This window comes from Acyrthosiphon pisum, chromosome A1, assembly GCF_005508785.2.
Source record: "Acyrthosiphon pisum isolate AL4f chromosome A1, pea_aphid_22Mar2018_4r6ur, whole genome shotgun sequence".
NCBI lineage: Eukaryota > Metazoa > Arthropoda > Insecta > Hemiptera > Aphididae > Acyrthosiphon > Acyrthosiphon pisum.
Genome location: NC_042494.1, coordinates 145162385 through 145175691, shown reverse-complemented (window position 1 = coordinate 145175691; position 13307 = coordinate 145162385). Strand labels below are relative to the sequence as shown.

General features: G+C 33.0%; 1 protein-coding gene across 4 annotated transcripts in view; it reads right to left on the bottom strand.

Moving 5' to 3' along the window:
- Positions 1 to 13307, bottom strand: part of LOC100158924 (melatonin receptor type 1A-like) — a 135046-nt gene that overhangs the window by 17841 nt on the left and 103898 nt on the right. For all 4 annotated transcript variants that reach the window (XM_029488508.1, XM_029488511.1, XM_029488509.1 and 1 more), the window contains one exon: positions 10693 to 10954. In XM_029488508.1, coding sequence (XP_029344368.1) covers positions 10693 to 10954 — 262 coding nt within the window. The remainder of the gene's footprint in view (positions 1 to 10692; positions 10955 to 13307) is intronic.

Below are 13307 nucleotides of genomic sequence, written 5' to 3'. Positions count from 1 at the left end.
TATATTGGCATATTGGAAAAATGTCGTGTGATTCTCGGGCACGTCACTGCAATTTTTTTATTAGTTTTTATATTTCATTATGTTTTTCATCGAAATTGTGAGGCGTGTGCTGCAATTGGCCACACGAGTACAATTGTAAAACATAATTAATGATAAAAAATAAAAATAACTGTGTTGCCGCAGTTGGCGAGCTTTTTCTTCATTCGCAGTCCCAAATCGTCGATCGGCTGTAACTGCAGTTGCAGTAGCGCTGTGGCAATAAAACGCGTGTTGTAATGTACATAATATTATAATATAGCTGCAGCTAGAGACGTATAGATCATATTTTATTTTTGTAGATTATCTTATTATTTCGTTTACGGTCGCTTCGAGTCCGAAATTCGCCGCTAAAGGTCTGTCGCATCGCTGGCCCGTGATATAACGAGTGCGACTTATATAATATTATATAATCAACCCGTCAAAAGTCATAACGATTAACGTTATACCCACGCATGTTTATAATCCACTTAGGAATGACTGATATAAAATCGTCCACGAAAATTTAACGACTATATTGTCTATTTTTGAGAGCAAACTTGAGCACAATTTTTTTACGTATCTGCGTTTGAATCCACACGCGTGTCATAATTATTTATTAAATCCATATTATCGTGTGCACGCATAATATTATACAGCCAAGATTTATAGGGTCAAGGCTACCCTTAGTGTAAGTATTACCAAATTCGAATGTTAACTATATTAATAATTTTAACTAATTGTATTATCGTTTTAGCATCGTTTTTACTCAATGGTTTTAGGTAATCTTCTTTAAGTAATATATTAATATCTATGGGTAGGTACGGTGCGTACAGGTGAAACCGGGAAATAGGTACCTATACCTATTATAATGCGCCGTATATGGTTGAAAGACTTATTTAGACATTTTAATACACCACATTATTAAAATACTGATTTATGAAAGTCATGGCAGAGCAATAAATACTAGTATTTATAAAATATACACATTGTAAATCGGAAATAAAAAAAATGCATCTTATTTGACTAAATTTCCGCTTGACCGATATAGTTTTTGGTTTTTGTACTTTTTAACATATTTGTTTACATACCTATAGTTTTAAAATGAATCGAGATTGATTTGATATATCATCCAAGTATAATATAATATATGAGTACAAAGTAGGTCCTAGGTGCTCGTTACTAAGCATCTTATAGAATCAATATGTAGGTACCAAAGACAATAATATAATATATTATATATTATACTTAAACATAACAGATTTCATGTAAATAATAGTTCGATTTTTCAAAAAGTTATTCAAAAATAAATTAAATGGGTATTAATTATTAAATAACGTGGACACATTTATGCTGGTTCGTGTTTACGTTATGTATTTGATCACTCTTTTAATATATTTTTTTAGAAGTTGTGAATTTTATGAATTACTAGACACTTGTATTAACCAATGTTAACTGGAATAATAACGGTTATTAAAAATCAAAGGTTTGCTTAAATTATTTACTAGTGTTCAAAGTTTAGAACATCCAAATACATCCTGCAGCACTACCCGACACCTAAATAAATTATGATAATGGTGCATGAAATGGTCCGATTATAAAAACAGTATGCATAGCTAGGTTTCGTCCGGACACAACGATTATGACAAAAATATATATTTTTGACTTTTATGTATAACATACTGCCATACTATTATCCACGACTAAGACCATGTCATGCAGACTCACTTGCAGGACAACATTGTGGTTTTCGCCACACCCGCATTTTCAATATTGTGCTCCTGTGCGGCGTTCGTCCTATATTTAAATACGCACGGTCACGATGTCCTTCCGCGAGAACAACTTGTCACAAACGTTACAAGGGACGGTCGGTAACCCGGTGAAAATTAATTGGTTTTACAATGGCGAGTATTTTTTTACGTTTATCGCAATTTTTATACATGTCTGACGCGAACGCACACGTTTACAGGCTGAAAGAAAGAAAAGCGTTCCGAGCAGTTTTTAAAATTTCCGGGGATTTGAACAATATCAGTACCTACATCTCATTATAAAGGCTCGACAATGCACACAACAACATGCCTTGTTTTTCTTCATTTTTTATACAGTTGATCAAACTTTTTGAGAGTACCTACCTATGATGTGTACATCTAATTTAACGATAACGCAACGAAGACCAAACTTACATTGCTGGAAATAAAAAAGTATTCCATGGTGATTTATTACACCTCCCTCCCACCACAGGGTAACTATATATTATACAAGTCATAGCTGTGATTTTGTATTAACATGGAATGGGGTTGATACCTGCTTAAACATATTGTTGTTTCTCCCCAGTTGAACCTGCACACATCCGTCTGTCATGTTGTGATATAAATAATATATACTATACTAGCTGATCCTACGCACTTCGTTGCCCGTACAAACTACAACTTTTGAAAAATTGTGATTGTTCAATCCCTTTTGGATGCAATCCAGCCTCCCTGGTAGGCAATCCGACTACGTAGGTTCACGAGCAATGTGCAACAGCATATAAGCATATCAAGTAGGCTTGCACCTGATCTGCCCGATCAACCAATGGCAACCAATAAAATGATAAATATTAAATACTAATTTCTACAAATTATTTCTCTTGTACCCAATAGCAACTATTTAAAAACAAAAATTCCACCATAAATCTCCAAATCCCCGTCTGTGCACCTCCCCGGGTCGGACCAATCGGGTCCTATTTTGAATCTAAATCATTCCGGAAACCACTCAACACACACAGAAAATTTCATCAAAATCGGTCTAGCCGTTTAAGAATGCATAAAGGACACACATACAGACAGACAGACATTCATTTTTATATAATATAATATAGATTAATTCCGTTATTCTTATCCGAATATAATAGTGTCGAAGTCTAAAATATTGAATTTTATTTAAATTGTTTGGTTTTTTATTTTTAGATGGTTATCAGGAACAAATAGAGGTAATAACTTGGGGACTGGATTTATTATAATATTATATTAGGTAGGAATAGGTACATTGGTTTTGTTAACCGTAATTTTTTGATACAGAGTACAGCCAACGTTGTTCAATTATTTAAAGATAAATTTTATAAAAAAAAAAATAAATATTAAGCTTAATATTATGTAATAATAATTGTTAACCATTTTTTTCTTGTTGTTTAATAAAAATATGAATACGACTTATACATACTTAAAGAAATGTTCAAACATTACCGAAGGTTGATGACGTTATAAATATGATACAGTTGACCTTTCACTCATTTGAAAATATATTATAATAATATCGATAATCATAATGTCTAAGTTTTGCGCAAAATCACCGTATTGCGGTCCTGCTTTTTCACGTCACATATTTTATATTTGTACCTATTCGTAGGTTTCTACTATTGTGAGAGTCGAACTCGCGACGACGTGGCGTATAACGTCATCGTATATTATTCGTAGATGCACCTATATTATTTAGAAACCTTTTACGATTATTTCATGAATATTTTATTAGTAAGAATTGTTTTTTTTTTTTTTTTAATAATAATATACATATAGTGTAGTGTAGGTACCTATATACACAGAGTGCACACATTTTTGAATTGTTTTTTTTATTTGTCTCTCTCGAAAGCAAAAATGCACGCACACGAGCATCGAGGTCTCAAATAATATAATAAATATATTATAACAACCCGCGTGTACGTTCTATACATAGAATACGGAGATTTCGTGTAGGTTTAAATGAAGAGTGTTTAACAGTTAAACTTTAACTGCGCTGGAGAGTGCTGCAGAGTAACAGTGTTGAGAATAAAACGAGGTCTGCGAGGGAATATTATACTCTGCGGGACGTATATAAATTGTATATAAATCATGTTAATATTATAAAATATAATAATCTAATAGAAGGTGTGGTTATGTGGTGAGTACATATGATTATTATTTAGAAATAAATCACGTTAACATAGTATAAACGCCTAGTGCGAAGAGTAATAATTTTATTAAACCATAATAATATGATATAATATATCGTTGATAATATTAATTATAACGATATTAATATGGTTTTACTATATTATTATTACGGGCTGTCGTCGCATGGGATAAAAACACACAACGTGGACGAATAATAATACAAAGTAAAAAAATAGAGCCATTAAACGAAATTCATTTATATTATGCGCGTCGCGCAGCGGTTTTGGACGGGAGTAAGAAAGGCCTCGCCGTGTATGATAATATTATGGTCCCGTGCGGATTATACGACTGTATACCATAAATCGAGGGTTCAGCCTTTGCAGGGCACTTGGAGGTGTTCAAAGTTTAGGTCACGTCTGTACATTTTTCATGTCATTTGGCGCGCATATGGTGAGCAGTGCATTCGGGTCACGCGTTTTCCCGCACAGTCTCCACGTCACACTCGAACCTCCGACGCAGAGATGAGACGCCTATGTGCTGCAGCCGGCCCCGCTTCGAAACTTTTCGCGTACGATCTCAAACGGTCGGCACTCGGGGGCTGCAGGACATTGGTCCCGTGGGCACTACGACGCCAGCGTGGCGTACTCGGATATTTTCAACGGCAGGGGTTTTATAAAAAAGCGAGATGACGCGGGACTCCCGCAGGCAGATGTGAAACGTTGAAATTATTTTGTATTTTGTAGAAAATATGCCATGAAAATCAAAAGGATGTGGTTTATTCGAGGAAATAAACATTGCATAATCAAAAACAAAATATTCAGATTTTTTTAAGTGAAATTGTATTTAAAGGGTCTTGCGCATGTAACGGTTATACACGCGCGTTGCTCTCTCAATTATTGTTATACATTTATATGGATAAAGTAAAAAAAATATCAAGGGCCCTAATACCCCCCCCCTCCATGTACGCCACTGAACGACACGCAATATAATACAATATATCATGATGAATATAACATATGGTGCAGCACGATATCGTTTTGAGACTCGCAAGACCCGCGGGGCCGACCACAGCCCCAGGCGGGAGTGCACTGCCAGACACGAAGGCAGCAGACGTGCGAAAAAGCTGCATCGCGGGTTTAATATATTATTAGCGATCTGCCGACAGAAGAGAACGCTGTGGCGCGCGATATTGCAGCTGTTCTGACTTCTAAACGTATATATTATCATAATATAATACCTATCATATTTTTATGATATAATATACGTTTACGGCATCGCTGTCATGATTTTATGACGGGCGATAAACGTTATATATAAAATGTATACGATTGGATTCCTTACGTAAGTACGTTCTTTGGTCTGAAAACGTCGCGCGTGTTGTACCTATATGATGTATAATATGTGTATAGTCGCCTCGGGGAGTTTAATTTACATCTTCGACGACATTTTACCTTTTTTAATAGGTATAACCATTAATCGGTATACGTATATGTGACTCGAAATGCGGTATGCAATCATGCACCTATAGTACGTGCGTCACTATATATATGCGGCGTGTACGCATATATGTTCGTATGTATAATGTATATATACGGCCGAACGAGTGATGTAGAATAAATGTGTAGTTATTTCAATCATACGGCTCAGTAAATCAAAACGAACGCGATGTGTGCTCGTCTGTCTTCTCTAGTTAGAAGTTATTTATTGCTCGAACGCAATGACTTGTTATACCTAGCTCACGGGCTTTAATGGAACGGTACAAGTTTCTTTAGATATAACCGTTCAAAGTTTATTTCCTCAGCTGAATCATTTTTGCCGTAGTCATTTAGAAATGAGGACGCGCATTGATTTATTTTATGGTTTAATTGAAATTGACATATCTATCTCGATTCTCAGAGCACAAACGTATATAAATTATCAAACCAATGCTAAGTGTGTATACGTGCGTGTGTACGAAAATCAGAAAAATAGAAGTATAGAACACTTCACAACAACTTCAAAAACTGCTTGTAAGTAATGGAGTTTGAAAAGTAGACTAAACAAATATAACATTACTAGGTCATTGTATACGTACATACAATCTGCATGCATTTAATTTCAAAAGTTATTTCCATAGAACCAAAGAATATATTATTTTATTATGGTTTAACACATTTTACCCTAGTACTCGGTTGACTCTTGACAACTTGAGCTTATTTTTTTTATGTAAAAGTGGCCTGTGGGTCATTTTAAATATATTATGCTATCTACCTACTCGTGTTTGATTATCTCGTGAATATTCAGTTTTTTAAGATTATTTAGTCAGTAAAAATGTAATATAATTTAAATATAAAAATTCTGTTATTATTAAATGAACACAAAAATGTTAGGTTTAAAATATATAGATGTTTGGCGTAAATAGTGGAAAAAAAACAATGTTATATTACATTTTCACCATTAGGGTCACTTGAAAAGTAACATTATCTGCAACAGAATCATCACATAGTATCTATATTATAGAATATTATTTTTATTAAAACGCTGGGTCGAATGCATAAACATCAATAATTGCAGCATAGACTTATATGTAATAACTAATAGATTATTATTAGAATGCGTTAAGATAATTATGAGGTGCATAATTTTAATATGTAAATACTGTATACTTGAATGCACTACGCAGTGTTATATACATTATGTAATATCTTGCTGTGAAATATCTTGTGTTATTCTAAGAAGGAAGCTGGAAGGATTTTAATAATAATTTTATTATTATTATATTGTATCACGCACGTTATTCGAAAAGTAAGTTTACCCGTGCACGACGTAAAATGCCCTTAGAACACTACCTGGCCACCTGGGTGGCTATTCCAGTAAGAGTTTTAGACGGCATTAAATGTTAGACCATCAACAGCTTATAAATATCAGCTACCCAACACCGACCGTATATATATATAGTACAATAATAAAACGACGTGGTAAAGATGGAGCTCGGTGTTAATATATGTATATATATATACTATATAGGTATACGTATGTAATAAGTCTCGTTGCAGCCACACGTGTATTATATTTATATAAACGTATAATGTGTATATATACGCATAAATACAATTCCCACAGGTCGTTCAGTATATAAGCCCCCGTCGTACGCCTTCGCCGCCGCGCAGTATATCCGGACTCCGGAGATACCGTTCAAGGAAACCTTTATTCAAATACCCTCAGGACCGGACAAAAGATACTACCTACTACTAACTAGACATGGAGCTTTGTATCTAGATGCTAGATAGTATAATATAATATAAATTATAAATGAACATATAAATATATATATATATATATCAGGAGTGTAGCGACTAGCGGCACATTTCAAGGTATCTAAACATCGGAGATTCTCGCGGATATATAGTTGATACACTTTTCAACATTTTTCAATAATTTGTTGTTGATCTCGATCAATTTTATCGTTTTTTTTTTTATATATAGAAGGAATTTTGTGGCGAGTTTGTTGATGGCTTATGGTTTTCCTAAGTGGGTATTTGATTTTATTAAATGTTGATATTTTAGGGAATAAAAAAATCATTACTAGATAATATTATCATCTTTAAATTTATAAAATGCTCGTAGTAGATCATAATAAGACTATTGTAACACCCAAGTTGTGTCATATCATAAGTAAATATATGGTATATTTAACGTGTAGGTACGCATATATTTTACTGTATATAGCGAGGACTAGACAAGTCGAAAAACCACTTGTATTATATACCACGTATAGAGTACTTATCTACTTAACCTAACGAAGAAAAAAAGGAACGAGGTGTTTAAAAAAACATTCCGCAGGATTACAATTTCCAATAAATTCAGCTCTATCGCAAGCCGCCGCCGAGTATATTATAATATAGCTGATAATATAGAATAATGCAATAATATGCACAGCAGCATTTTAAACGATCCCTGGTCGAAAACTACTATCGGAATCTTAGCTCATCAATATATATGCTCTATACCTACCTAAACCGTTATTGATAATAATAAATTGTTGTGTATAGTGAGACTAGAGTATATATAAATATATTTATATATATATATATATATATCGAAAAAAAAGGCGATATACTGCGCTGCAGCAGAATTTCGTTCGAGATGAAACATTATAAGCGAGCATTTATCCCATACACACGTCTCGGCTATTATTTACACGGGTAAATGAACGGTTGACGACCGTCAAAATATCTATACATTTCGTCTGTACATGTACTTAAACCGCGTTTAGCGAATCCATCGGAATGAAATACCCGCGCAGAGGCGCTTGTGAAAATTGATCCGGTTCTACGATTGTTAGATATAATAATATATCGCGTATATTTATTATAAAATATCGTCTACAAGCGCATATAGAGTAGACGATGCGACAGACAAGAATGTATTATTATATAATAAATTATAATATAAAATATTGATAATGCTATGTTGCACGTATATATACAGAGTACCTACAACACTTTGCAGAGTGACAACGCACAATATTAATATTAATAATAATATATTATAACAATCAACACCTGGTAGTCGAGACGAATGTCCACCTTAATATCGGACAATGTCGCCAAACAGACTGCTGCACCATCACGGGCATCGTTCCATATAATATTTATTTAAAACAATATAATATATATGTACATGATATACAGTAGTATGTCCACGAAAACAGGGTGAACGGAAACAGTTAAGTTGTTGCGCACGTGCAAAATACAAGGGTTAAAAAATTTCAAGTTATAGGAATTTACGATCCAATAGTTTAGTCTCGTGTCCCGCAAACGGAATTCAAAATCATGTATATGTATATAGATATATAGAGTACTGAAAAATATAAGCAACTGAGTTACAGAGTGTACACTGTTTTTGAGGATAATGGATATACGGTATATACAAATATATTATAGAAAACAATCTTTAAATTTTAAATTGCATCGTGCATAATATGTTTTAGTTTTGTTTCTCTGAATATCTAAAGGTGGGTTTCCACTAAATACGTGTACGTTTACGTGCATATATTGACCGGATACGTTCACTATGAACGGTCTTACAAACGTTTCCAATCGGTTAATATGGGTTAGATCGGTTAGGATTGGTAACATATTAGTTGCCTCATATAGGTATTCTTATGTTATCAATATTGTTATCAATATAGAGCCGTGTACACGTGAAAAGTTGAACTAGATCCAACTTCATGGTATCATGGTCAAGCCTGTCATAAGAACGTATAACACTCTGGTGTACCAAAAGATTGCCATGTATACCAACCAATCACAGAAAAGTAATTTTATGCACGTATTACACGTACACGCATGTAGTGGAAACCCACCTTACCACAGCTATATACGTCTTACACAATATTATAGTAACTCAACTGAGAGGAAAATATTATACAAAGTATAACCTGACCCGATATGGTTTAAACAGTGTTCAACTATACGGTAACTATATACAGGATATTGTATAATACATCAATACAGCTGTAGTTGCACTATGTCATTTTTTGCAATGACATTTTGTTAATTTAAATTGAGTTACTGGGCGATTGTTTTGACGTGAATCAACGGTTACCCGTGTGAAGGTTTTAAGAAGATACCATCTCACCAGGTATTTGTTTTATTTTTGGTCCAATCGCAACATGAACAAAACGCACTCATGCATGATCATGTTTTTTTTTATGTTTTTGAGTAAACTTAGAGAAAAATTATTCACTATAAAAATTACCGAGCATGATATTTTTGAGAGTTCGGTATATCGTGGATTGTCTAAATATTGACTCAAAACAATTTAATATCCATTCAAATTTATAATTTTATTTTTATTTTTAAATCTAATTATAATATAAAACCATGGATATACCAAACCCTCAAAATATTATTCTTTATAAATGTTGTAATAGGTAATTTTACTCTAAGCCCTAAGGTTAGTGATTACTGATTATTCAAAAATCATAAAAAACGACTTGACACGTGAATACGTTTTGTCTGTGTGGCACTTGCGGGTCTGAGAGAGAACAAATATCGGGCTGGACGAGCTGACATCCTCTTGTAAACACGAATATAATTTTATTTAATAATAATTCGGGTATTCTATTTAGAAAATTTCTAAGTTATTCAGTATGTTTTATAGCTTATATATTTATACTAACCTAACCTAACCGACAATCTATGTTATATTCTTGATTTAATATTCTGAAGCAGAACGAGTACCTACCATGGGAGTGCTGGGGTGGATACCCTACCACTCCATTTTGTTCAACCAATATAATGGTTATTCATTAATCATTGTGTACACTGTACAGTTCATAGGTATTTAGGTACTTTTGATATAATTTTTAACATAATATTATGTATTATGTATGTTGAAACAACTATTTTGGTTCGGTATAAACCCTATGGTTATAGCCACTAAAAATGTAAATGTAAGCTGCATATAAGCTAAAAAATCACTGCGCCATATAAACCACTGATTGGCGTTTAAAAATATCAGTCTGTGCAGTGCACATTAAATCAAAAAAAAAAAAAAATTATTATTATTCTATTACACATGAAAATATCGATCGTTTGCAACTATAAGCATAGGCGCTAATATAGAGGGGGGATTTAGGGGCTAAGCCCCCCCAAAAATTACCATAGCCCTTCCAAACATTTCCTACATTTTGTTTTAAGCTTATTCAATATTATCAAAGTAAGGCCCTATTAGCCCTCCCAAATCTCAAACACTATTTGTGCCTATGACTATAGGTACTCACCCCTTTTGTTGAGATGGTCCTCGATCATTACCGAGCTGATCATGTACACGTTACCGATGCTGCCGATGACGGACAGGCCGATCATGATCAACAGCCTGGCCACCCTGCTCCATTCCATGCTCAACGTGACCGGCGATACGGCGTCACTGTCCACCAGCGGGCCGTCGTTTATCATCGTCGTGCTCATAACTGACTCTATGAAGGCTTTGGACGTCGCGTTTATCGCGTTTGTCATGTTATTAAAGTCCTCAAGTATCGCGTTCTGAAATTAAAAATACAGTATAAGAATAATATACTTTACGATATTAAAAAAACATTTTTTTTTTTTTGTTCATTTATAATATGTACTTTGGTTATTAATAATTAATATTTATCATTTGATACTTATAAAATAAATATTAGATACCATTGATTTAATATTTTTATAAGCTGTATTTCTAATATTATGTATTTATTCATAATAAAATTAATATTACAGTACTCATTCATAACGCATACATAATATATTAAATATATTAGTATATATATCCTATGTGGGTATTAGATTTGGATTTTGGGTGAAAAATCCATGTCTAATGTCGTCTATTAATTTTACAGTTACATTATATTTTTTTTTTCCGAAAAACACTTATTTTTTAAATTTACAACCTTGAAACACATTCAAACAATGTAGGTATTCCATACATAAATAAAATTATTAACTCCGTGGTTATTTTTAAAAATTAAAAAAAGTGCTATGCGTATTATTAAAACTACCACTATACCTATTTCATTATACTATAGTTTGTACACAGCAGTTGTAATAAGCTACGTGCTGACTTGGCGCCGTTATTTTAATACATTTTTTTTTTTATTACATATAGGAATTCTACAAATGAAATTCAAACACGCTATTGGCTAAAACTGAGGAGTAAAATAATTGCATGCGACGCCGTCGCGGGAGTTGATTAACTCTGAACAGATCGACGTCAGACACATTTCGCTGGTCGGCGCCATACTTTAGCCAAGGATTCTCTGCAAAGGATATATACGACGATGGGTTGCAGGCGGGTGATATAGCAGCTACTAATAAAATTCCTTTTAATGAGTTTCTGGTGGAAAACGACCTTGGAGAAAACTTGTCGTATGCGTGCTTTAATAAACATGTCAAACGCTGCCACTGACGACGCCATGGTGAAATGGATCGATCTGGAATTGACGGAGAGAAATAGAGGGACAGTGAGAGATAGAGAGAGAGAGAGAGAAGGAGAAAACCATAAACGTAAACAAATAAACGACAAATATATTAATGATAAATGAATGGCAACGCTGAGCATTATGAGTGGCCTGCAACTGAACAAATGTTCGTTGTGACGAAGACGCATTTTATAAAACTCCTATTTATATTCGACCTTTGCAGACTTGTCAATATGCGAAGAATTATATTTATAAAATAAAAATATGTATAGTATAATATGCTGTCGCTGCGGGTGAACATCATAATATAAAGAAGTTCGCTATGGTTGTGTAAGATTAAAGTAGACGGTGTGCACACGCACATTAAAATAAGATATAATTTTGCCTCAGTAAATGTGTGATTACCGTATAACAATAAGTCAAATTACCACATATATAGCCACATATGTACCTAACCTGTACATGTAATCCACAGGGATATTCAATTTTACTAAATCTTTTGTACTTTATTTGATATAATATATATATATTCCAATGACAATATTATATTGTATAAAAGGAAAACGTATCGTCTTCGATATGGAATATTGATTTTTACCGGGAATTTGTTTTATGTTGAAAATAATTATTAAACCTATTATAGGTACCTACCGTACATTTATACAAATCTACCCACAAAGACTTTTTTATTCCACATAATTTTGCTATATAATAATATATATTATAATATTTATCACCGTGATGTTTATTCGGTTTGATTTAATGATAATAGAAACTGAACCGAAATATAATATAAAATATATACTTATATAATATAGAATATTATTACGTACATAAACTTTTCTTTTTATTTGTATGTTTTATAGTGCGTAGATATGTATAACGTCGGATGTATGCAAACAAAATATAATATTATGTCACGTGTGGTCAACATGAATAAAATATGTTGGTACGTTATTGTTAGATTACTTAAATTATGTATGACAGGAAGATGTAACAAGGCTTGTGTCAGGCTCTCAGGAAAGAGTTTTTTTTACCTTGTTTTCTGTGTAACAAGAGAATTTAAACTATATAACATATTTTAATACGTTTATTAAATGGTTTTGCAACGTGTAATTGTGTAAATTGTAAAGTGGACGTGAGTGTTAACAGTTGTTAACCCTTATTGTGGAAATAATTGTATAGAATACAAATAATGAAAAGCACAAAACACAACTCAATGAAAACGGGGTAATAAAATTTACATGGATAAAAAATTACAATCATAGCTAATTAAAAAATATTATTTATGTTAAAAAATGTGGTCTGTGTTTTTTCATCCTAAAATGTTATTATAAATTTATCAATGTTATTATAAATTTATCAATTCATCTGGAAGTTTTCTACAATTATCCTAATTCCAAAGCCAGGCAAACCCCTTGACTCTCTCTCTTCCTATA